Here is a 25,491-nt window from a genome sequence, read left to right on the forward strand (position 1 = left end):
CAACCGCATTGGCGGAACAATAAAAACGTTACGGCTCTTCAAATATGGAAACACAAATACAAATAAAAGTAGTAAAACATACAAAAACTATACAAATTTGGTATCGTTGCAATCGTAACAACCCGCTGAATAAAGTTATTGTGTTATTTATATCACACGGTAAACAGCATAGATTTAAGACGCGAAAAAGAGTGTCGAAATTTTAGTTTTTTTTCTATTTCCCCCCCAAAAAAAAGTTAATAAAAGTTAATCAATAAATAATATGTCCCCCAAAATGGTGGTATTAAAAAATACAACTTGTCCCGCAAAAAACAAGACCTTTTACAGCTATGTCGACGCAAAAATAAAAAGGTTATAGCTCTTGGAATGCGACGATGGAAAAACGTAAAAAATGGCTTGGTCATTAAGGTTTAAAATAGGCTGGTCATTAAGGGGTTAATACATGTCCTATTTAAATGTCCCAAGCTCCATTTAATTTGGAAGTAAATGGTTTCAAAGTTAAGTGTGGCATATCGAATCCAGATTCTCCTTATCTACTTTAAGGCCTGATTTACACGAGCGTGTGCGTTTTGCGCACGCAAAAAATGCAGCGTTTTGCATGCGCAAAAGGCACTTAACAGCTGCATGTGTCATCAGTGTATGATGCGCGGCTGCGTGATTTTTGCGCAGCCGCCATCATTATGACACTCCGTTTGAATGTTTGTAAACAGAAAAGCACGTGGTGCTTTTCTGTTTACATTCAGAGTTTGACAGCTGTTGCGCGAACCACGCTTCCGTGCGGCATGCGTGGTTTTCACGCACCCATTGACTTCAATGGGTACGTGATGCGCGAACAGCGCACAAAGAAAGGACATGTCGTGAGTTTTACGCAATGCACTCGCGCTGCGCAAAACTCACGCACTGTCTGCACCGCCCCATAGCCTAATATAGGTGTGTACGACACGCGTGAAAAGCACGCGCGTCGCACGCACGTATATTACGCTCGTGTAAATGATGCCTAACTGCTATGATGTTTTTTGTAAATGAAAATAAAAAATGTCTTAAAAAGTAAAGAACTAGAAAATGAAAATGATCATATCTCTACTAAACTGGGTCAAATAAACCTCAATATGGGGAAGGGCGCCTGGTGGTTCTCTTTAAAGTAAAGGTGGCCATACACCTTTAATAGCTATTGGCTGAAGGCTTGTTCAGCCGGCAGCTATTCCTCCCAACTTACCCATACACAGGCCTGATGCTTTTTCTCCTCAACATCTGTCAAACGAACATTGACTGAACATCTAATACACATTATATGGTCGGCCGGCTCAGCTTATGTTAGTCTAATATGTATGGCCACCTTAAACGAAAAGAGACTCTAATCTTTATTAAGTGTAGTACAGCAGAAAACAATTACACCTTTTGTTTAAAACCCATTCCTGTATATATTCCTTTCACAGAATAAAGTAATCCCCCAAAAATATTTACATATTGAAATAGTTCTATTAATTTTAGCAAATTTTTTAAAAAAATATATTACATAGAAGCCACGCACATGAGATGGCTTGGGGTTAAGTATCTAGGGATGTGTTTTTACATAATTAGGAACCTTAGTCAAGCTGAATAAGACAAGAATAATTCGTTATGTTTGACCTGCTTGATTTTATTATTGTGTATTTACTCTGCAGTTTACTTGTTTGATGCCTTAATGGTATTTACACAAAATGTATTAGAAGTTAAAATGTGTTTTCTTAGCCTGCCTTTATGAAATGTGGTTTGATCATTGGAGACATTAAATATGTAGTTGAATATATAATCATTTTGCACTTCTTCCCATCTACCTTTTTTGTAAGCAAAAATGGTTTAGTAAGTGTAATAATATTTTAAACAACAACTTGCATTTTTTTTTTGGCCAAAGTCTTGCACATACAGAAGATTTACACTTATGAGTTGGCAATGCGACCAACTTATGAGTTCAAACACTACCTTTTCAGAGTGCAGATCTCCCTGAGACCAGTTGGAATCATCAACGATGGATGATTCCAACGATGATCAGCTTTCCCTACGATATCATTGCAATTCTTTAAGCTTAAAAGGAAAGTCCAGCAGAAAAATAGGGTTCAACATCATTAATATTATTCCTAATGGAGTCCTTTAGACTCCCTAGTGATTTTTTGTCTTTGCTGTTTATTTGATGAGTCTTGAATATGTTCAAGCCGTTGCTTTGCAATGGGTATCATTGCCAGTGGATAACATGGAAAGATCTGTCACCTGTGTATGGCTATTGACATGAATGAAAATGCAACACCAAAACCTCAGTAACCAAGAGACGATTCTGCTTGTCTCCAGTTCTGGAGCATGGATTAATTGTGTGTATATGGACCAATAAAGCACCTTTTTCTACTTTGCTTATACCTTGGAGTGCTGCCTGATTTTTGGATTCTACTACAGCAAGTCTGTTAGCTCTGACCTGGGCAGGTTGGCACCCATCCATGATTCACAAGGCTGTGCGGCTGACATTGTATTTGAACTTTAGATAGATAGATAGATAGATAGATAGATAGATAGATAGATAGATAGATAGATAGATAGATAGATAGATAGATAGATAGATAGATAGACCTCCAAACTTTCAAGTATCGCAAAGAGGGACAACTGAAGCCACACCTTTAACCCTGCCCAATCCCTGGCCATACACACCCAGTTCAGCTCACGCAGTATCATGCTCCCATAGTGCCTCCCCACAATATAATGCCCCCATAGAACCCCCCACACAGTATGATGCCCCTATAGCTGCCCCCACACAGTACATCATACTGCCTCCCATACAATATAATGCCAAATAGCCCTCGCCCATACAGTGTAATGCCCCATAAATGCACCCATACAGTACAAAGCCAGCACAGATGCCCCTATACAGTATAATGCCCACACAGATGCCTTCATATGGTATAACGCCCACACAAATTACCCCATACAATATAATCCCCTGTAGCTGCCCCCATACAGTATAATGCCACGACAGATGTCCCCATACAGTATAATGCCCCCTTAGCTGCCACCATAGAGTATAATATCCCCTAAGCTGCCCCCATAGAATATAATTCCCCATAGCTGTCACCATATAGTATAATGTTGCCTTTGCAGCCCCCATACAGTGTAATGCCCCATAGCTGCCCCATACATTGTGAAGCCGGAAAGAAAGAAAATAGAGAAGGACGGCACCACATAGTGAAAAATAAATGCTGGAGGATTGTGCAATAAGCAAGGGGGTAATGCAGTTGCTCACCTTGTAAGTTTGTGCGAGCTACAGGCACAGTACTGGTAACAGGAATAATCAGCTGCAGCCAGGTCCAAACCGTTAAAACCGTCACGGTTACCGCCAATACAGGAGGTTGTAGGAGGATAAAATTTTATCTATATATATATATATATATGGATGTATATATGGAAGACTTCATTAGATTAGATTTTGCCTTGTTCATAGTAATATACAAAAAAACAAAAAAAACATTTCAACCAAATATCGCTTTTAATACCAAAACAGCTTTAAAAATAGAGGATGATCATACATATCCTCTTATGGTCAGCACTAACATGATGCATCAGTCCCCCTATTTTCTCATCATTATTTTTTATTTATATACTTATATTTGTTTAAATTAATTTGAGCACTTACCTTTACATAGTACTTATTGTTCGTCATTAGATTAGCATCATTCAAGGTGTCATTTATCCTCTTCTAGAACTGATCTGTCCGTAACAAGTCAAATGCCAAACTTACTATTGAGTCCCCTCTCGGCCACCGTAGTAGCAATTTACATATCACTATAGCAACAGTGACGATGTCGGCTGTTGCACACACCGTGTGGTTTGCTGCAGACCGGATCGTGAGTAATTAGGCTTACTCTAATTTTTGTTCCTTTGTTTTTTTATTCCCATTCTTCATTTACTACGATCGCCCATCGGAGTTTACCGATCGTCATTCCGAAGGACGGCAGGGACATTTGATTGCACAAGTTATACTTCCTCATATTTTCCCATATTTCTTTTTGTTTTTAACCAATATATATATTTTATATTTTTTAATCCATTTAGAAATGAATAGTTTTTATCTATTTACACTGTGTTCAACTTATTTTTTATTTATATATTTCAGTTACTTATATAGTGCCAACATATTACGCAGTGCTGTAGAGAGGTCCTCTTTTTTACTGTCCCCATTGGAGCTCACAATCTAAATTCCCCTACCTTGCCCTATTCCCATGATGAATGGAAGAGCTCTGCTCCTCCGCTCTGTACTATGAGCGGCTCAGCGCAGACAGGCGCGATGACACCACTGCATCGCGCCTGTCTGTGCTGAGCGGCTCACGGCCGCTTCATACAGTGAATGCTGAAGAAAGGAGCTGATGGTTCCTTGCTTCAGCATTGGATTTAATTGTATCTGCATCCTGAGGACGCAGATACAGTTGACACCGGGATATACCACCGACCGCCCAAGACAGGGAGACACCGCCCGGAATCTGTGACTGTCCCGCTGAATCCGGGACGGTTGGGAAGTATGTAGATGGATAGATTATATTAGTAGAAAACAGATCAATATTATCAGAGTAAATTGGAAATGTGAAATGTATTTTTAACCTGATGTGAAAGTCAACCTAATTGAAAGAAATCTCTTTTCCCGGTATCAAAGAAACCTAAATTGACATTGGGAATTTTGTAACAATAGAATTGGATTTTACTTAGTGCTTTGGTAGTCCACATACGACACCTTTAAGATAGCTACAATGCGTTGCTTTCTGTGATGGCAAGCTAGTTTATAAAATGACTGATGTGGAGACTGAATTGTTTTTTAGTCTCTGGAGACAATAGCTCCTGTAAATCAGCCTCAGGTTGATAACTCAACAATGTCAATGTTATTACAAATGCTCCAGGACAAAGCAATGCCCTGAGTTAATTCACTTGTCCTTAATTTCTAAAATATATCATGTAATAATAATAATAATCATTACTGTCAAATGCTGTGAAGTATAATATGCACTTGTATCTTTGTGACTTCATCTTGATCTCATATTATATGCTTGGTTTTATTTCATCATTTTACCACTGTTCATTGTGTATTAGTTTGTAAATTATAGCTATATATACATATATATATATATATATATATATATATATATATATATATATATATCTATATATATATATATATATATATAGATATATATATAGATATATATATATATATATATATATATATATATATGTATATATAGCTATAATTTACACGCTAAACAAACTGTTAAATTAATTTTTCAGGTGATTTTGGTTGTGTAGATACAATATATGTGTAGGTTTTTTGTTTTTATGTAATGAATGTGCAATCAAATATATTTTATGCAAAATAATGACTTTTTGGCCATTTTTTTATTTATCTAATTTTTTTGGACATTTTTTTTTAATCCTATGAAGGGATTACTTTATTTTCAGCTTTATTTTTCACTTATAATGTATTAGCATACTACTGTATACGAATGCATTACACTGTACCACTTTGACACAGGCTTCTGTTAGGGCAGCACATTGTGTGCCAGAACAGCAGGATTACTGAACAGACAGCCCTGGGGTCCTTTCTAGGACCCCAGGGCTGACTGCAGAGGTTTATCCCAGTCTCAGATCATGTCACCAAATATCCAGTGACATGATTGAAGAGGGGAGTCCCCTTTGATCATGCTGCGGTCACAGACTGTGGAGATCAAAGGGTTAAACAGCTGGAGGCTGAGTTTTTTTTAAGATATCAGCTGTACTCAAAAGGCTTCTATAAGTACAGGAGCTGTAAGTTACAGCTCCTGCTTAGCAGATGAGTTTACTGGAGTGCTCACCACCTGCCGTTAAAAGAGAGTGGGCGGTCGGGAAAGGGTTAATAAACATAAGGAAATTATTTTTAACAAAGGCTTGTCTAGAAGTGGAGAGTTTGGTTCTCTTATGAGTTTTGTAATTATTCTAGAACTGAATGCTAAGAGACTTTGCCCCAGATCTGTGGGATAATCATAAAGTGTTACGTAAGAAATCAATTAATGGATCAACATGTATGTATGAATGTACCAAATCACAAATTATTCAATAAAAAGATTATTTAATCATTTTATCCATGACTAGTCAAATAAATCATGTGTACATATTAGAGCCCTTCGATTTTCAGGTCTACAGTTTAATTTTATTATGATGCTTATCTTATTTTACAAACTTCAATATGTAATTTATCTTCAATTGCAAATCTCAGTATAAAGTCCTCAATAAACTCTCCTTTTTATAGGATTACTTAACAACCCATAAATATGGCAATGCTGCAAGAAAGGATCTATGGAACACCCTCTCAAAGGTAAGTAACAGACAAACAGACACACACACGCACACACGCACGCACGCACACACACACATACACACACACACACACACACATACACACACACACACATACACACACACACACATACACACACACACACACATACACACACACACACATACACACACACACACACACATACACACACACTATAAAACCTGCAATTGCATTCAGATGCAGCAGAATAAAGGGTTGTACAGGGAGGCAGACTGCTTTTCTCCAAGAAGAACTAATTTAACTTATCTTTAAGGTATTGAAAAATGAAGGTAAATCTGTCAACATTCAAGAAGTGATGGATCAGTGGACACTACAAATGGGATATCCTGTCATAACTATAATAAGAAATGAGACTGTGGATGATGGCATAACAATTACTCAGGAGCACTTCTTATATAATATAGATGTAAATATCCGAGACCTCGAGCAAAGAAATAATAGGTACAGTTGCTTTTATGTTGTTTATATTATACAGTACACATTGCATCCTCATTTTAAATTTTCATCTTATGGTATGACTAATGATATCTGATTTTATTCTTTTAAAAATCACATCTTATTTCTGGTATATTTTATTGATTTTTTTAAATATATATATATATTTTTTTTAATATTCATTTATTTTTTTTCTTTATTTCATTTTATTATTTAACACTTTGCATTAGAAATGAGTGCCACTACTTTGTTTTGTTATAAATCCAAATTCAAATATAACAGGATGGCAAATTTGTCAAAAAGGCGTGTACAATGATGTTAAAGACTATTTTCCCCATTCAAATGTCCCCAATTATTTTGCACTTTTGTGAACAATTGTTTCTCTGTATTACTACTCCGAATGTTTTCTGATCTTTGCACTATGGCAACCTGAGTATATATATCACGCTTTTGAATGATTACCTATCTTACTAAATGAATCAAGTAACTGAACATATTTAATTCACAATTAGATTGATCTGATTAAAAACATGCATCCTCATTGAATTAAGATATCACTAAACATTAAACCAAAGGCTGGATTTACATGAACCGTTATTGTGCCGTGTGATCACTGGCCATGAGTTTTTTACAGGTGAACACATCAACGGTAGTATCTCCTGCCTTGGTTGTTTTCCAGAGCTGTGTCTAGCCTGTGCAATGACGCCACAGTCTTGATTTCCAGGCCATCTAGAGACTACATTCACTTAGAGAATCAAGACTAGCTAATCCCAAATGATTCTTGGCAACTAGACATCATGGCAGGTCTGTACCATCCTGGGGAGTTATTTGACAACACCCCACTTTGAGAAACTGATGTCTGAAAGTGCAGCCCTGTCGTCCGAGCGGAGCTACGTCCTCAATTTGACAGACATTCCAGCGCAGCCCCTGGGGAGTGTATGAGCCCTAATCTGCGCTGGAGCAGACGCAGCTTGCAGGACCTTGGAGATTTAAGTCACCCTGTCTACCTGATCTTGATATACCCTATCACACCAGAGGAGGTGTCCATCACACAGGTCTACCTGACTATGCTGTGGCCTACCCACCCAGAAGGTCCGCTCAGCCAAAATTATGTGAGACCACCCCAGCTTCCTAAGTACCTCAAGCCTTCCAAGCTCCCTCAGCTTTTGGCACTTACCTTCTTTCTACCACCATACCTGTGTTGCTGCACGATTCTCCCCATCAGGGATTCATACTGCGTTTGTCTATTGCTCATAAGGTCGTTGGCCCAATTTTTTCTGTAACATTACCTAACATAGGACTAATCTGCACAGAGATATTACTACATACAGAGCCTGGATCTAATTTGTCTTTGGTCTAGCACCATTGGTACCTTTACCTACAATAAATGACTGGCTAAGTTAGCTTAATGCAATAGCCGGGCCTAAAGTGTTTTTGTCACTCTTCTATATGCATTAAAATATGGTCAAAATAGGAGTAGAGTGACCTAGAGGTTGTCCTGGTCATCAACAATCATCTGGCACACAAAGTGATAGGGACAATTTTTTTTTTAAAAAAGCAACAGTTCTAACTCCAACCATGACTCTAGAGGAGCAATCTTTTAACAAACATCAGCGGGTAAACTGGAACCTACTATGGCGTACAGAGATCTAAACATTGAACTCAAGACTCAAACTCAACATAATTTTTCTGTAGCTGGATCTGGGGCTTTAGTCAAGGTGGAGAGAATTCTGAACAGTTCCAAATATCAGGCAATATTGGCACAAAACCTGCAGGCCTCTGCTAAAAAAGCTGAAGCTGAAGAAGAATTTAATCTTTCAGCATGACAATGACCCAAAGCATACCTCCAAGTCAACAAAAGAATAGCTTCACTAGAAGAACATCAACGTTTTGGGATGGCCCAGCCCGAGCCCAGACCTGAATACAATTGAAAATCTGATAGATTTGGAGCGCTTTTGCAAGGAAGAGTGGGCAACAATTGCCAAGTCTAGATGTGCCATGCTGATAGACTTCTACCCAAATAGACTGAATGCTGTCATAAAGTCAAAGGGTAATTCAGAAAAGTAATAGTTTAAGGGTATGCATATTTATGCAACCACATTATTTTTGTTCTTTATTTTTATTTTTTCACCCTAAAAGATATCAGTTTGTTTTTCAATACAATTATACAGATTATAGGTGACATTAAAGGTGGAAAATGTTCTGGAATTATTCATCTTGGACTGATTTTGTAACATGACAAAAACCTGCCATTTTAGCAGAGGTGTGTAGATTTTTTATATTCACTGTATGTATGGGGACAAGCGGTCGTTACTCTGATCACTCGTCCCCATACATTATTATCATGTGGCAGCGCGTCTCCCTGTTTACACAGGGAGATGTGCTGCCGACAATGATAACATTTAACTTTTTTAAAACGATATGATCAGCTGATGAACAAGCATTTTCTCGTTCATCTGCTGATCTCTGGCCTGTTTACAAAGGGCAATTGTCGGAAATGAGTGTTCTATGAACGATCGTCTGCCCGATTATCGCCCAGTGTAAAACCCCCTTTAGACCAACTACAACTTACATGATTAGAAAGTGTAGTGAATGACTGGCTCTTAAATCATCATTGTGTCCCTTAGCATTTGTTTAGATGCATAATTCCTGAATCTGGTCTTCTTACTTTTCTGTCAGAGTTACCATGCAAACTATTGTTGTTTCTTGTTTTATATGACGATTTATGGTAAAAAAAAAAAAGACAAAAATATTTTAACAAAAAGAGATTTGAAAAAAAACCAACACCATGTTTCACCTGTAGAAAACAATAACCACATTACAAAACCATATGTTAAAACATGCGGTTTTGTCTGTTTGTCCTCGTGAGTCCAGTGTTATGTATTTGAAAAAATTAACAAAAAAAAAAAACACCTAAATGATGTCCAAGCACCATGTGCTATATTATTATAATAGGTGTTTGATGGAGTAGGCATTTTTAAAAAAAATTAGATTTGCATGTAAGTCGACAGAAAATGCTCTGTATGCCTCCGTATGATATTTGAGGGCATATAAGGATACAGTAAGGCATCATAGACATCCTATTGGCCCCACAAAACGTATAGGTTGTATAGTGCCATTATACTGCCATTTGTATGAAGCCTTAGAGATTTGAAAATTTGCTAAATATACTACTCCAAAGAGATATGAAAGAATGTTATGAAATTCTAGGAAGTGTTTAGTTTCAATTACATCTGCCATAGTCATAACAAGGAAGCATATGTATTTACTTCAAACTTACAACTTACCTATGTCCGAAGTTAGAAACAGTATAAGAAAATAATTGAAATTTAGTTGCAGACACAAGAAACCAGATGTGATAGATCATGACGACTATAATAGTGGTTTAAGGCAAAGAGATGACAAAGAGATACAGGTAACCTAATTATTTTAATAACAAGAAATATATGTGTTCTGGATACAAGGTGACTTGTCATGTCCAGAGTCATTAGTCATATTATACAGACTATTTAAAGGCATATTACATTATAGTATTTACTTAAAGAGGAAGGTGATGAGACTCTAAGAATTATGGTATGCTAAAGTTACATTAATTTTGTATACACTTGATATTAATACTTTACGTTATGTTTACACGGGTTGGATTTGCTTCAGAAAACTATGCAGCAGATCTGACTAAGATATTGCAGGAAATTCCGGTTGAAAATCCGCACCAAATTGTATTTGATGTAGTACAGATTTTCAGCAGGATTTGCCACTGTGAAAAAGAAATACGAAGAAGAGGATATAAAAAACAAAACAAAAAACATATTCACCTCCACTGGCATTCGCATAGTGATGCGTCACTGCTCCCCCGACTGGTCTGTGTTACATAGTATGGTTCAGACATGTCCATCAAGTTTACCCAATGGATGGGAGAAAGGGAAGGAATATAGGTAAACTTTAGAACTTTGTTTCACCCCTAATGATCCAGAGGAAGGTAAAAAAAAATGAAAATATCTGTCCTAAAAAGAAATGTCCCTCCTGTTCCCAAGTGGCGATCAGACTGGATCAATATTTAAACAAGAATTCTATACATTGACATAGGTGATGATATTTTGTTCTAAGAAATTATCTACCGTATTTTTCGGACTATAAGACACACCTGACTATAAGACGCCCCCAGGTATTAGACAACAGAAAATAGGAAAACATTTCATATTTTACTTCTTTTACAAAAGAAACAACTATTGGTTAAAAAAAATGATTTGTTCAGTTTCACCACATTCCGAGAACCATAGCTTATATTTTTCCATAGTTTGAGCGGTGTGAGGGCCTATTTTTTGCGGGACGAGCTGTAGTTTTTATTAGCACCATTTTTTACGATTTTTTTATCACCTTTTATTTCATTCTTTTTAGTGCTGTGTTGACCAAAATACAACGATTCTGGGGCTTTAAATAATTTTTTTTTCTAACGCCGTTCACTGTGTGAGTCAAGTAATGCTATATTGTAATAGGTTCGGACTTTTACGGACTCAGCGATACTAATGTTTTTATTATTTTTCTTATTTTTACATTGTGCTTGGGGAAAAATGGGAAAAGGCTTTTTTTTTAAGTTTTACATTTTTTTTGACACTACTGAAAAATTGTATTTTTTTTTTTACACATTTTATTTGTTCCCCTAGGGGACTTGAACCAGCAATCATTAGATCGCTGGTACAATACACTGATGAGTTACGGAAGCAGCGAAACTCGCTGAGCTATGCTGTTTCCGTAACTCCCATAGTAGTGAATGGCAGTTACAGAAGCAGCATAGCATGTGAGCCCCGCTGTTTCCGTAACTACTATTCAGTTATATGGGAGTTACGGAAACTGCATAGCTCAGTGAGTTACGCAGTTTCCGTAACTCGACCATGTAACCAGGAAGTGGCCGGAAGACAGCAGAGCCGGGTAAGATAGAACGGGGTTTGAAGGGGCCCCATTCTAGAGATAGATGTGGGTCCCAGAGGTGGGACCCGCATCTATCTGACATTTATGACATATCCTATAGTAATGTCATAAATGTCCTTCATGGGAAAACCACTATAAATATTGCGTTCGCTATTGACCGCGGCATTTAACTAGTTAAACGGTCAGGAAAAGCACCATCGCTGATCCTGGCCGTTAGGGCAGCGTGTCAGAAGCTGACACCTGCAGTGTATTAAGCGGGCTCAGCGCGTGAACGCGCTCCATATATGATCCTCTCCCCTCTCCATGATGTGCCAGCACATCACGGGTCGGGAATGGGTTTAGAAGCGGTCAGGGGGCCCGGCGCTGGCGGGTCCCTGGACTGCTGACTATAAGACTCAGGGACTTTTTAGCCAGATTTATTCTTGCTATAAACTGCGTCTTATAGTTTACATAGAATAGATTTTCACCATATTTTTTGTGCGCTTCATTTATATACTTATACAAGTTAATCATATCTCCCCTTATACAAGTTAATCATATCCGCATTTACCAGCTTTAAATGAACGCCGATCGATAACAGAGCTCCCTGTAGCATTTGCTTCATGTCTGCTTCATGTCTGTGTAAAAGGGCATTTATATGGCTCTTTTCAAGACTAAAGGCTGGTTTACACGAGGAGATTTCTGCCCATAACGAGTGGTGATAAACGATATAACAAGTCAATCGGTTTTCGTTAACAGCTCCTTTTACACGGGCTGATGCCTTCTGTATGGGGACACACGATCGTTAATACGATAGTTCGGTCCCCATCAATTTGCATCACTGTCAGCATAGTTTACACTGGGAGATGTGCAGCTAACAATGATTATTTTATAGGCTATTCAAACTATATAATCAGGCAACAAATGAGCATGTTCTCGTTTGTCGGCTGATTGCAGCCCTGTTTATATGGGCCAATAATCAAGATTGAGTGTTCGTAAGAACGATCATTGAGACGATTAGTCACCCGTGTAAATGGGCCTTTAATAAATTTAATTATTTAAATTTTTCCTCAAAGCTAAGATTCAACATGCCCCTTATTAGTTTCGTTTCTCATCTTTGTATTTTTTCAAACTCCAGGGCATCTTCCAGATAAAGCCGCACTAATGCTTTGTAAAAAAAAAAAATACTGCTGGCCTTAGAAGCAGCTGATTGACATTGCATGCTGTTATTTAGTCTATGATCTACAAGTACACCCAAATCCTTCTTAACAAGTGACTCCCAGTTTAACTCCCAGTACATGTGGTGCATGCAGATTGTTAATACCCAAAAAAAATTCCATTGGTGTCTTTCAAAAGTGACAGTCTTTTTCAGGCTCCTGAATAGTAAAGTTGCCAATACTGCATATGTAGAGATGTGCAAAGAGGATATATTGCTACACAACTAGGAAAGCTGGAAAACTGTATCTGCAAAGTTAATACTTGTTATCATGCACCTCACTTATGAACACATATAACTTAAAAAAAATACCTGAATAAAAAAGTTGCTTTTATTGCACAATGCCTTTGTTAGAAGCATCCTCTGACAATAGGCTTACCACAGGGTGTCTGACTGCTGGGACCCACAATAATCAGCTGTAATCTGTGGTGGTAGCTGACAGCAATTGTCTGCTTATATATATTCCACCTATATTCCAGGTTCTCGAGAGCGAGAGATGCTTTTTGTAGCAACCCTCCACTTTGGTTAACAAAAAAGGGTCCTGAATAGGAGACTCCCTCTATTAAATCAGAAAGTATTAACTGAACTACCAAACAGGGTAGTTTACATAGGTTTTCTAAGGCTGTGTTCACATCACAGTTGCTTTCCACTGAGGGGTTCCGCCTGAGGTTTCCGTCGGGTTAACCCCTCAACGGAAAGGCAAACGGAAACCTAAGCTTCCGTTTCCCTCACCATTGAACTCAACGGTGATGGAAACCTAGCTAATGGTTTCCGTTTGTCACCATTGTGACAGGGATTAGTAGTTTTTGACAGTATCAATATCTGCGCTATTAATTCCGTCAAAACAACAGAACCCTGTTACAACGGTGACAAACGGAAACCTTTAGCAACATTTCCGTCACCATTGATATCAATGGTGTTGCAAACGGAAGCTTAGGTTTTTGTTTGCCTTTTCGTTGAGGGGTTAACCCGACGGAAAACTCAAATGGAACACCTCAACGGAAGGGTAACGGTGATGTGAACAGGCCCTAAACCTGACAACCACTTTTGCTACTTGACTAAAGTGGAAGAGACAATGATATCAGTTAAATAAAGGAATGACAGGACGGTGACAGACTAAATATGGATGAATATAAGATTGTGATTTTTTTTCTATTGTGGAAACTATATATGTGGACCAAGCTTTACATTTTTTATGCAAAATATCTGTTTACATAGAACAGATAAACCAGTAAAATAATAGGTGTTTATACATTACTTTGTATTTTATGTTAACTTTTTTATTTATACATTTCCATATAAATAAGTTTCCAACCCCTACCATGGTAGACCTAGTATATACAAATATAATTAAAGCTTTTTTTATTAGCCAAAATTCATGAGTTGCACAACTTTGCAAATCAAGTACAGGTGGTTAGAAAGATCATTCTGTCACATACTTTGCCAATGAGTTATGATTCGCTAAAATGTTGCATATTTATCATAGCGATCATTAATTGACATGCTACTTATGAAAGGTGACAAATTATATAAACTGAAAAACATTTCATGTTGATTAAAATACTATCATGTTATTAAATATGGCTCAAATTTGAAAAATTCATCACACATTCTCACATTTACAATGAATCTAAGGCATTCATCTCCAATTTAAATACATGTGCATATAACATAACTATTTACAATACTTTTATTCTACTAGTAATTAACATAATATTTTTGTACCTTAGTTACACCACTTCCACAACTTAGAGAACCCATCATGCTCATACTTAACCAACTTGACACAAGGGACTGTACATGAAACTATTTGACACCATTGACTTAACCCTAAATAACTGGATACCATAGACTACTAACTAGTGACTAAAACATTAGACAACAGGGACTGGACATTATACAATGGATAGTGGAAAAGGTTTACTGTCAGAGAGCTTATCCTGACACTTTTATATTAAATATATTTGGACCAAATGGCATTTTAATGTAATCAGGTACAAGAGAGGTTGTGTGGCGCTAGCTGTGCGGCACTATAGTACAATATCTGACAGTGTCTTACCAAGTGCACTGAGGCTATCTACAGTATGCAAGCATTTTTTTCCCAGTACGAGTTATCTAGGGAAAACATGTCATCCGCAGTTCACTGTGGATTTACTGGTGAGAGACTTTAAAATGATCTGAATAAAGGTCCAATTTTTGAACACAAAACATTTTATTTACAAAACAATTATTTATAGTTATATAGAAATCCAGCAAATGGTATGTTCAATTACAAGAAGTTGTGTTCAGGTGTAATTTATTACCCCTGGGTGGGATAAATATTTTGGCTTGCTAACATCCAGGCTACAGTAGTAAGCAAACTATCCCAGATAGTGGATCCCTGATGATGCCGGTAACACGGCGATATACATGAGATGTTTTCACCTACATGGGGCCGTAGTTACACTGGAGACAGCTATTGTGAGTTCCTTTATTCTAAAATGTATTCACTCTTTTGACATTGCATTGCTTCTTTCCATCTGTTATGCTTGCATGTATTCAACAATTGTTGGTTCCCTTAGACAAAATATATATTTTTGTGTCCTATGGTCTATTACTAATTTGTATCCATGTGTGGGGTTAGTCCCCTAACAAGAGGTTAGAAATTGGGTCTTGCACATGTCTGTGATTTTTTTAAATTGCTTTTAACCATTGTCTGTGATGTTTTTAACTGTTTTTCTTTTGTACTACCTAAAGTTATAGTAAAGAAATTTATTTGAGAAAGACAGTCAAGTTTTATTATTAGGCTTCGTTCACATCTGCATCGGAGGCTCCGTTAGGGGCCTCCATCGCAGATCCGGCAGGGATTACCGGAGATTACCTGAGGCAATAGCAAGCTGTGCTATTGTGTCTGGTAAAATCACGGACATCCCAATTGAAAGCCGACGAAACCTATTAAAGTCAATAGGTTCTGTCTGCAACCGTTGGTTCCGTTATTCCTTTATTCTGTTCTTATGACAGAGCAGAACAACAGAATGGCACAACGCAGGTGTAAAACCAGCCTTAGGCCTCATTTACATGAGCGTGTGCGTTTTGCGCACGCAAAAAAATGCAGCGTTTTGTGTTCACAAAAGGCACTTGACAGCTCCGTGTGTCATCAGTGTATGATGCGCGGCTGCGTGATTTTCGCGCAGCCGCCATCATAGAGATGAGGCTAGTCGACGTCAGTCACTGTCCAGGGTGCTGAAAGAGTTAACTGATCGGCAGTAACTCTTTCAGCACCCTCGACAGTGAATTCCGATCACAATATACACCAACCTGTGAATAAAAAAAAGACGTTCATACTTACCAAGAACTTCCTGCTTCCTCCAGTCCGGTCTCCCGGCCGTTGCCTTGGTGACGCGTCCCTCTCTTGTCATCCGGCCCCACCTCCCTGGATGACGCGGCAGTCCATGTGACCGCTGCAGCCTGTGATTGGCTGCAGCCTGTGCTTGGCCTGTGATTGGCTGCAGCTGTCACTTGGACTGAATTGTCATCCCAGGAGGTCAGACTGGAGGAAGAAGCCGGGAGTTATCGGTAAGTCAGAACTTCTTTTTTTTTTTACACGTTTATGTATATTGTGATCGGAAGTCACTGTCCAGGGTGCTGAACCAGTTTAACTCTTTCAGCACCGTGGACAGTGACTGTCTCCTGACGTCGCGTAGCGGAAAATTTTTTGCTGGGTTCGGTCAAAACGAGTTCGGCCGAACCCGGTGAAGTTCGGTGCGCTCATCTCTAATTTGACACTCCGTTTGGATGTTTGTAAACAGAAAAGCACGTGGTGCTTTTCTGTTTACATTCAGTTTGACAGCTCTTGCGCGAATCACGCAGTTCGCACGGAAGTGCTTCCGTACGGCATGCGTGGTTTTCACGCACCCATTGACTTCAATGGGTGCGTGATGCGCGAAAAACGCACGATTATAGAACATGTCGTGAGTTTTACGCAACGCACTCGCGCTGCGCAAAATTCACGCATTGTCTGCACTGCCTCATAGAGTAATATAGGTGCGTACGACACGCGTGAAAAGCACGCGCGTATATTACGCTCGTGTAAATGAGGCCTTACTTGTACATATTGATTTCAATATACACGTTGACTGTCAATCTTGCCCACTGTTGTTTGTGATATATACATAGTAGACAGCTTGAGGCTGTAGATAACTGACATGGAATATGGACTCAGTTCATATTACTGTAAGAAGAATTCACCATTATAAAAAAAAATTATAATTTAAATTAACCTGAGCCACTCGTAGAGTCCATGGACCTCACGTGCCTATAGGAAAATCAATCCCTTCTTAACATAAATAATATGTGTCAAAAAGAGCAATAAAAACCTGTAGGACATGCCCATGGTAGCAACTACTAATTGTTGGGATACAAAAACCCTTAACATATGTTCTTTGCTTTACATTGTTCACTTACCTATATAAGCTTATTAGTTCCTGCATATTTCTCTTTTATTTTACAGTTATCTTTGGCATATTCCATTAACCATCGCTGTAGGAAATAGCAGCCACATCTCTCCCCAAAAAATTTTATGGGTATCTAACAAGTCAGGTAAGGGCATGTCTCAGTACCTGCAGATAAAGAAAAGTTGCTAATCTTCTATTTGTAATGTTTTTAATGTCTTTACTGTTGTCTTTCAAAACACGTAATACTTTCAGTGGACTTGAACTTTAAGCAGCTTGTCAAGTTACTATTTTTAAAAAAAGCAGTAGATTACATACATATTCTATTTTCAAATAGTGTCTGCACAACTGTACTGTGTTGTTTATTTGTCACCTTCCCAATGATACATTTTTAAAGGGGATGTCTCTTTTTTTTTTTCTTTTTTTTTTTAGAACCTTTTTTATTTCACAGGTTTCCTGACAATGAGCTGTTTGGGAGGGTACCCATAGCTGTGGTTCTTGGCAAGCAGATATTATTATCAGTGACATAAATGGTCCATCTATATAATGTAGGAATGCAATGGTTCATTAGAGTATAAAAAGCAAGAGCTGCTCAATGTAGAGGCCCTCCACTTTGGTTAAAATAAAGGGGGGTAGTCTGAATACTCAAAGAGGTTTTCCATTTAAGCAAAACGTATTGTTAAATGAAGGGAAAACGCTTTTGTATAATTGCCGCATTTAGTAAAGGAACAAAGTTATACAAATGTGGCAATCTATAACTTGACCCTAATAACTTGCTGCAGCATGCTAACTTTTCACATAACACAAAATTGCCATTGAAAAACTCAAGTCAAAGTTTCATACCAATGTGTATTTAATGTGTTAAGTGTCAACGTTTATATGTCAAAGATTATATTGCTACATCTGTACATCAACTCATATACTAATGTGAGAAAGTGCTCCCTTAAACTTAATAATTTACACTTCCAATCCATTAAGACATAACATTAAAACCACTGAAAGATGAAGTGAATAACATTGAGTATCACGATACAATGGCACCTGTCAAGGGGTAACATATATAAGGCAGCAGGTCAAAAGTCAGTTTTGAAGTTGATGTGATGGAAGCAGGAAAAATGGGCAAGAGTAAGAATCAGAGCACATTTGACTAGGGCCAAGTTGTAATGGTTAAATGACAGGGTCAGAGCATCATCAAAATGGCTTGTGGAATGTTCCCTGTGTGCAATGTTTAATATCTACCAAAAGTGGTCCATGGAAGGATAACCGGTGACCGGGCATAGTGTGATGAATGTACAAAGATCATTAATGCACGGGGTCTTCTCTCACAGAAAAAGTTCATGTTGACTATGATAATCTGCAGACTAGTCAGAGTAACCATGCTAACCCCTGTCCACTGCTAAAAGCACCTGCAATGGGTATGTGAGTGTCACAAAGCAGGTTAGTGGACCCACTAGGCCGGACCGCCGTAGCGGGGAGGCAACTGGCCAAACAACAGGAAACCCCAGTAAAACAATGTCACGCACAAGGGTACCTGGATAGTCCAGATGGTGGCCGCAGCTCTGGCAGTGATGGAGATGGGTGTAGCAGATAACGCCAAACGTGGCGGATGACACAGGATCCGCAGGTTGCGCCAGACGTGGCGGATTCCTCCGGACGTGGCAGATGACACAGGACGTGGCGGATTCCTCCGGACGTGGCAGATGACACAGGACGTGGCGGATTCCTCTGGATGTGGCAGATGACACAGGATGTGGCAGATTCCTCTGGACGTAGCAGATGACACAGGACGTGACGGATTCTTCCGGACGTGGCAGATGACACAGGACGTGGCAGACTCAATACTAAAGGCACAGCACGGTAAACAGGAACAGGTAACAAGGCACGGGTAACAACTGGAACGGTAAACACTAAGGGACCATTTGCAAGACAGACTGCGAAAACTAACAACGCTCAGGCAAGGATCAGAAGGCCTGGGGCCTTCTTATAGACCAGGAAACCGTGTCAGTTGATAATGATGACGACTTCTTTTGTGCGCGCGCTGGCCCTTTAAGGCCAGGCACGAGCGTGCGCGCGCACCCTTTGGGACCCAGCAGACCAGAGCAGAAGTGAGCGCTGGCGTCTTCTAGGAAGGAGATGGGGGCCAGCGCTCACGGATCCATGGCTGCGGGCATCAGGAGGTGAGTAAACCCGACGGCCCGCGCCCATGGACGCTACATTGAGCATCAGTACTGGAACATGGAGCAATGAAAGATGGTGGTCTGTTCTGATCAATCACATATTCTATTAGATCATGTGAACGACTGTGTGTGTGTGTGTGTGTGTGTGTGTGTGTGTGTGTGTGCATCGTTTACCTGGGAAAGAGATGGCACCAGGATGCACTATGGGAAGATGACAATCCTGTGGAGGCAGTGTGATACTCTGGGCTATGTTCTACTGAGAAACCTGGGGCCCTGATATTCATGTAAATGTTACTTTAATATGTACCACCTACCTAAGTATTGTGGCGGAGCAAGTACCAAGTACAGTGGCCTCTTTCAGCAGGATAATGTCCCCTTTCAATCTGCAAAAATTGTTCAAGTATGGTTTGACGAACATGACAAAGGGTTCAAGGTGGCGACTTGGCCTCCATATTCCCCAGATCTCAATCCGATTGAGCATCTGTGGGATGTGCTGGAAAAATAAGTCAGATCCACAACTTAGAGGATTTAAAGCATCTGATTCTAATGTATTTTTACCAAATGCCACGGGGCACCTACAGAGGGGAGGGTTTTTACCGTCTCAAGGTGGACCTATAAGGCAGGTCATTTTAATGTTATGGCTGAATGGTGCTTAAACCTAGTAAGAGAATAAAAAGAATTCACCAAATGGAACAGTACAAGATAAATGATAATACGGGGTGGAACCTTAATGGCAGACGTATGTTAACATCTCCCCCTTTCCCTGCTTCTCACCGGCCTGACACAACTATGGGAAAGTTGTCCGCCAGAGATGTAATATGTGCTAACATGGAATTGCTAGAATATCAAAATATTTTTTGTAGTAAGAGATGGGAAAACCATTAGGGCCAGGCTTTTCTTATTGGTAATATTGCTCAGAACCTTCTTTATCTCTTCTACAGTGATCAGAGATATGATATTGGCAATATCATCCTCTGACAGTGTGGGTAGGTTCAAGGGGACTAGGAATGATTGTATTAGTGTGCTATCTGTTGATGATGATGACACGGAATGTTCAAGTTATAAAGTTTACTATAATATGCAGAAAAAACATTAGCGATTTCCAAACTCTCAGTGGCACAATCGCCTGACTCCGGGATTACTTTCTTAATAAAGGTGCGTTCTTTTGCTTTCTTAATTAATGCTGACATAACCTTACCCCCTTTGTCCCCATGAGCATAATATTTATGTCGGAACCTAAGATAAGATCTGACTGCTTTAATATTGCGGACGTATTTAAGGGAATGGCAAAGGCTATCAAGAGTATTTTGTTCTGCAATTGCCAATGACCTTTTGTGGAGTTTTTCAATATCGGCAATTCTTGAGAGTAGGGATCATATTTGTTTGTTCCTCTGCTTTTTATGGAAGGCACCCAATGAGATAAAATCCTCCCTTATAACCACCTTATGCACTTCCCATCTAGAAGCTTGAGAAGTGTCTGATGGATTATTTAAGTCAAAGAAGATTTCTATCTTAGTAGCGATTTGAGTCTTGGTTTTATCATTATCAATCAAAGATTGATTCAAAATCCATGACCGAGTGCCCAAAGTGAATTCTGTTTGCTACTTTTTATATCCGAACCGGAGTTAGCATTTCCGGCTCTACTTAAGTTGTTTAAGCAATTCGCAGATATATCCAACTTTAAAACTAATTACGATAAATGTGAAGCGTTGAGCCTAAATGTACCTTCTGAGGGGATCTCGGGACTCTCTGAAGAGTTTCCGTTTAAGTGGTACTCATCTCACATTAAGTACTTTGGCGTGAGACTCTATGTTGACATCTAAGAGATATTCTCATTAAATTATTTGCCCCTTCTTCAGTCGGTGATATCTCAACTCAAAGATTTAAACATTCCTCTGATATCATGGATAGGTGGAAAAAATCTTATCAAATCCTATTTATTGCCCAGGTTACTTTATCAACTCGAAACTGCATCAGTGTTTATTCCTACTTCATATTTTACTCAAATAAGACGTTTGTTTTCTCAATTTATTTGGAAGCAATCCGGACTCAGTCTATCCTATAAACAACTGACACTATCAAAGGAACAAGGAGGCTTTGGTTACCCTGATATGGTTATGTACTATCATGCAGATACATTTCATACACTCATAAAACTACTTACAAGTAGTTCCCCAAAACTTGCTAGATTGATTGCCTCACATACGTTTACTTCTTCAAAACTAGCTTTACTCTGGGGCTCACCACACCAGATTAGTCATGTGGGAATTAAGGATCCTTTTTTAAAAGGACTGCTACACAGTTGGTACTTCACCCAAGCCCACCTGCAACCAATACAATACCCCTCTCCGGTCGCTCTGGGACACCTTATACCCTATTTCCTAGACAGTCACTATGACGACCCTCTGGGGTTATAGCAATCTATATCTCCATGTTCGTTAGGTGACCTGCTTTATGACCAACAAACTCCTAAACATGAGGCAATTTTCCTTAACTTCCCTAAACATAACTGGTCATCTATGCAATACGCACACTTTGACAAAATTTGAGGGAGATTCCTACTTAGTTTCACAATAAAACTAGATTTATCCTGGTATGAATCTCTTCTATGCATGCCCAACCATCCGAAACATCTACTTTTCACATTGTATAAAAAAAAACTGCTAAACCTAACATTCTGGAGGCATGGGAAAAAGATTTATAGCTCACCTTCTCACTCAAGAGGTTAATATAATTCTGTCCCATTCACATGGTTTTTCACGTTACGTCAAAACCCAGGAAAATTCTTATAAGGTGGTAACTAGATGGCACCGAAGTCCTCATGTGGTGTTGAAAATATTCCCGGATTCTCCCAATGTTTTCTGGGGGTGTGGTCATTCCCCGGAATCCTTGTTCCATATATGGTTGAAATACCCTTCGATTTCTGCTTATTGGACCTCCATCGCAACCCAAATTAACCTTACCTGCTCTTCATCCATTGTCCTTACTCCTTCATTGGACTTACTAAACTTGCCCAGTTTGGACTGCCCCTTATCTAAACATAGTCTCCCGGCACATTTAATAATGGCAGCCAAACTACTTATACCTTTACTTTCGCTTAGCAAAGACCCTCCCACACTAGAAATTTAAATAGATAGAGTAAAGCTAATTTTCCGACTTGAGGAACTATCTAGCTGGGAATCAAGGTCTCATGAACAATTTGTAACTCAATGGTCTCAGTGGTTTGCTTGTGTATCGGTCATTTCTCCATGATCACATTCTCTTTATATATGTCCTGACTGACCCTGTTGATGTTGTTTGTATTTGGTAATTCTTTCTACAAGCCATTGACCAACATTACTGTTTAATATAATTGAAACCATTGTATATGTATGATAATGTTTAATGGCTCATAATGTCGCACCATGTTAGTTAAAATTGTTTTGCATTATTCAGCTCTCTGTCTCCTTTTCTAATATATGATTGTATATTGCTTTGACTGTGCTACATAATATGCTACTATGGAAGGACATTTTCCAATCTTATTGTTGCTTTGTGACATATATGTACAATTTCTTGAGTCATTTTGTTCAATATTTCTATAGAAAACTGTGTTTTGCTTGTTTTCGATGAAAATAAAGATTTGCAAAAAAAAAAAGATAAATGATAATACTGTCATACAATGATGGTATGCCACCTATTGAGTTGAAAAGTAAAGAAAATCTTAACACTATATAACCGATGTTAGTCAATATACGTACATTTCTATATCAAGATGGTTTAAAACTGGAATTACTAATGTCAGAGGAAAAGTATGACATACGGTAGTAGGGATAACTGAGATATGGCTAGATGATAGCTATGACTGGGAATTTAACTTACAGGATTACAGTTTGTTTGAAATGGATAATAAAAAATGGAGAGGGTTTTGCCTTTGTCTAAAGTCCTGTCTAAAGCCCACACTATGGGACGATATATGTAAAGGAATGTGGTTTGGTGTCTCTGTGGGTAGGGGTTTGCTATGAGCAAATATAACAGAATCCGCAGAAAATCTTCTGCTAATGCAAACAAATGAGGCAGCAAATCATAATAAGATAGTTTTTATTATAGGGGACTTCAATTACCCAAATATAACTCAGAAAGCTGAAAGGCAAATGAGATCAAGGTGTGCACCAAAAGGGATATAGATGCACATGATGTTCATGCCAGAGTGCAACGAACGTTTCGATCCAAACAAATCTGCTCTTCCTTGCGCCATCACGCCGACTCACCAGTATAAAGAAGTGCTTGAAAAAGGTCTATGTTTGAAATGAAATGTTTGTTGCACTCTGACATGAGAAAATAAAATAAATTTTACTTGCAAATCTACTCCTAATTGGTGTGCGTAATACTTTCTACAATATAATAAGAAGGCACCCTCTACATCTAGAGGAAAGAAAGTTTTCCCAGAAACATAGAAGGGGATTCTTTAAGAGCAGTGAGACTATGGAACTCTCTGACAGAGGAATTTGCAATGGTAAATTCACTGAAAGGGGTCTGGATGCCTATTTTATATGTAATAATAGTACAAGTTATGATAACTAGATTACTGGAGATGGGTCGGTGATCCAGGTATTTATTCTGATTGACGTATTGGAGTCGGGAAGGAATTTTTCTTTAAGATGAGGAAATTGGCTTTTGCCTCATGAGGTTTTCGCTTCCTCTGGATCAAAATTGTAGAACAATAGGCTAAACTGAAATTACTAAAATGTATTTTCTCTGCATTACAAACTACTGTATATTTGTTAAGGATCTGCCAGGCACAGCTTCTGTATCCACGCCCATAGGTAATCAGTCTGCACCTGCTTCTATGTCTGTGAGACTGACTCCATCTTCCACCACTCAGGATGGCAGGCTTAGGAGTGGGAGAGCCTATCACAGCCTGGCCAGACGGAGCTAGCTCCCGCCCCGCCCTCTGTCTATTTATACCTGCCTTTCCTGTTCCTCCTTGCTTGTGATTCTTCTCTGTTGGTATCCTGGCCCTGCTGCAGCTTCTTGAACTACTTGTCCCTGCTTCGTATTGACCCTGGCTTACTGACTACTCCTCTGCTCTGCGTTTGGTACCTCGTACACTCCTGGTTTGACTCGGCTTGTTCACTACTCTCCTGCTCTGCGTTTGGCACCTCGTACTCTCCTGGTTTGACTCGGCTCGTTTACGACTCTTGTTGCTCACGGTGTTGCCGTGGGCATCTGCCCCGCTTCCCTTTGTTCTGTGTTTCCTTGTCTGGTTGTCTGTCGTGCACTTACTGAGTGTAGGGACCGTCGCCCAGTTGTACCCCGTCGCCTAGGGCGGGTCGTTGCAAGTAGTCAGGGACTGAGTGATTAGGGCTCACTTGTCTGTTTCCCTATCCCTGTCATTGCAATATTACTATATAACTGTTTGCTGTTACAACGTGTCCTTTTGTGATTCAAATAGAAAAATCCAGAATCGTTACCATTCAATGTGTTTCACAAGTTGGCACAATGTTCCTAAGGATAAAATCTATATGGCACATTTTCAGTGCCATTTGTCAAAAGACAACAACAAACCAGTAATTTTTTTGCATATACTTTCATGTTTTCACATTTTGATAGCTCTACTTAGCTTATTTTCTTAAATACACTGGCATTACATTAGATTGCAAACATCTTTAATAGGGATTTTTTTTTCTTTTAAATAAAAACGTCAATAAGTGTGTTTTGTGCAACTTTCTAATTAGTTTTTATTAAAATTTATTTTTACTTTATGAGATACAGCTGCTCTGTATTCTCTATACAGAGCAGCTGTATAGTTCGTTAAGACCTGAATCCGCCAGTTCCGCAGACCTGACGGGTTCAGCGTCAGTGGTTCTTACGTGTTATGAACTTAGATGTGATGGATAACAGGTGGATCCTGCGTGTCAGAGATACACAGTACCCACTTTCACTGAACTCATCAGTCCCACG

At 38.9% G+C, this 25,491-nt stretch overlaps 1 protein-coding gene across 1 annotated transcript in view; it reads left to right on the plus strand.

Moving 5' to 3' along the window:
- The window catches only part of TRHDE (thyrotropin releasing hormone degrading enzyme), a 728,548-nt gene that overhangs the window by 528,218 nt on the left and 174,839 nt on the right, over nucleotides 1-25,491 (plus strand). Inside the window, exons 8-10 of the mRNA XM_075856965.1 lie at nucleotides 6,293-6,358; nucleotides 6,636-6,823; nucleotides 17,431-17,519. Coding sequence (XP_075713080.1) covers nucleotides 6,293-6,358; nucleotides 6,636-6,823; nucleotides 17,431-17,519 — 343 coding nt within the window. The remainder of the gene's footprint in view (nucleotides 1-6,292; nucleotides 6,359-6,635; nucleotides 6,824-17,430; nucleotides 17,520-25,491) is intronic.

Source organism: Rhinoderma darwinii, chromosome 3 (assembly GCF_050947455.1).
Source record: "Rhinoderma darwinii isolate aRhiDar2 chromosome 3, aRhiDar2.hap1, whole genome shotgun sequence".
In the NCBI taxonomy this organism is placed as follows: domain Eukaryota; kingdom Metazoa; phylum Chordata; class Amphibia; order Anura; family Rhinodermatidae; genus Rhinoderma; species Rhinoderma darwinii.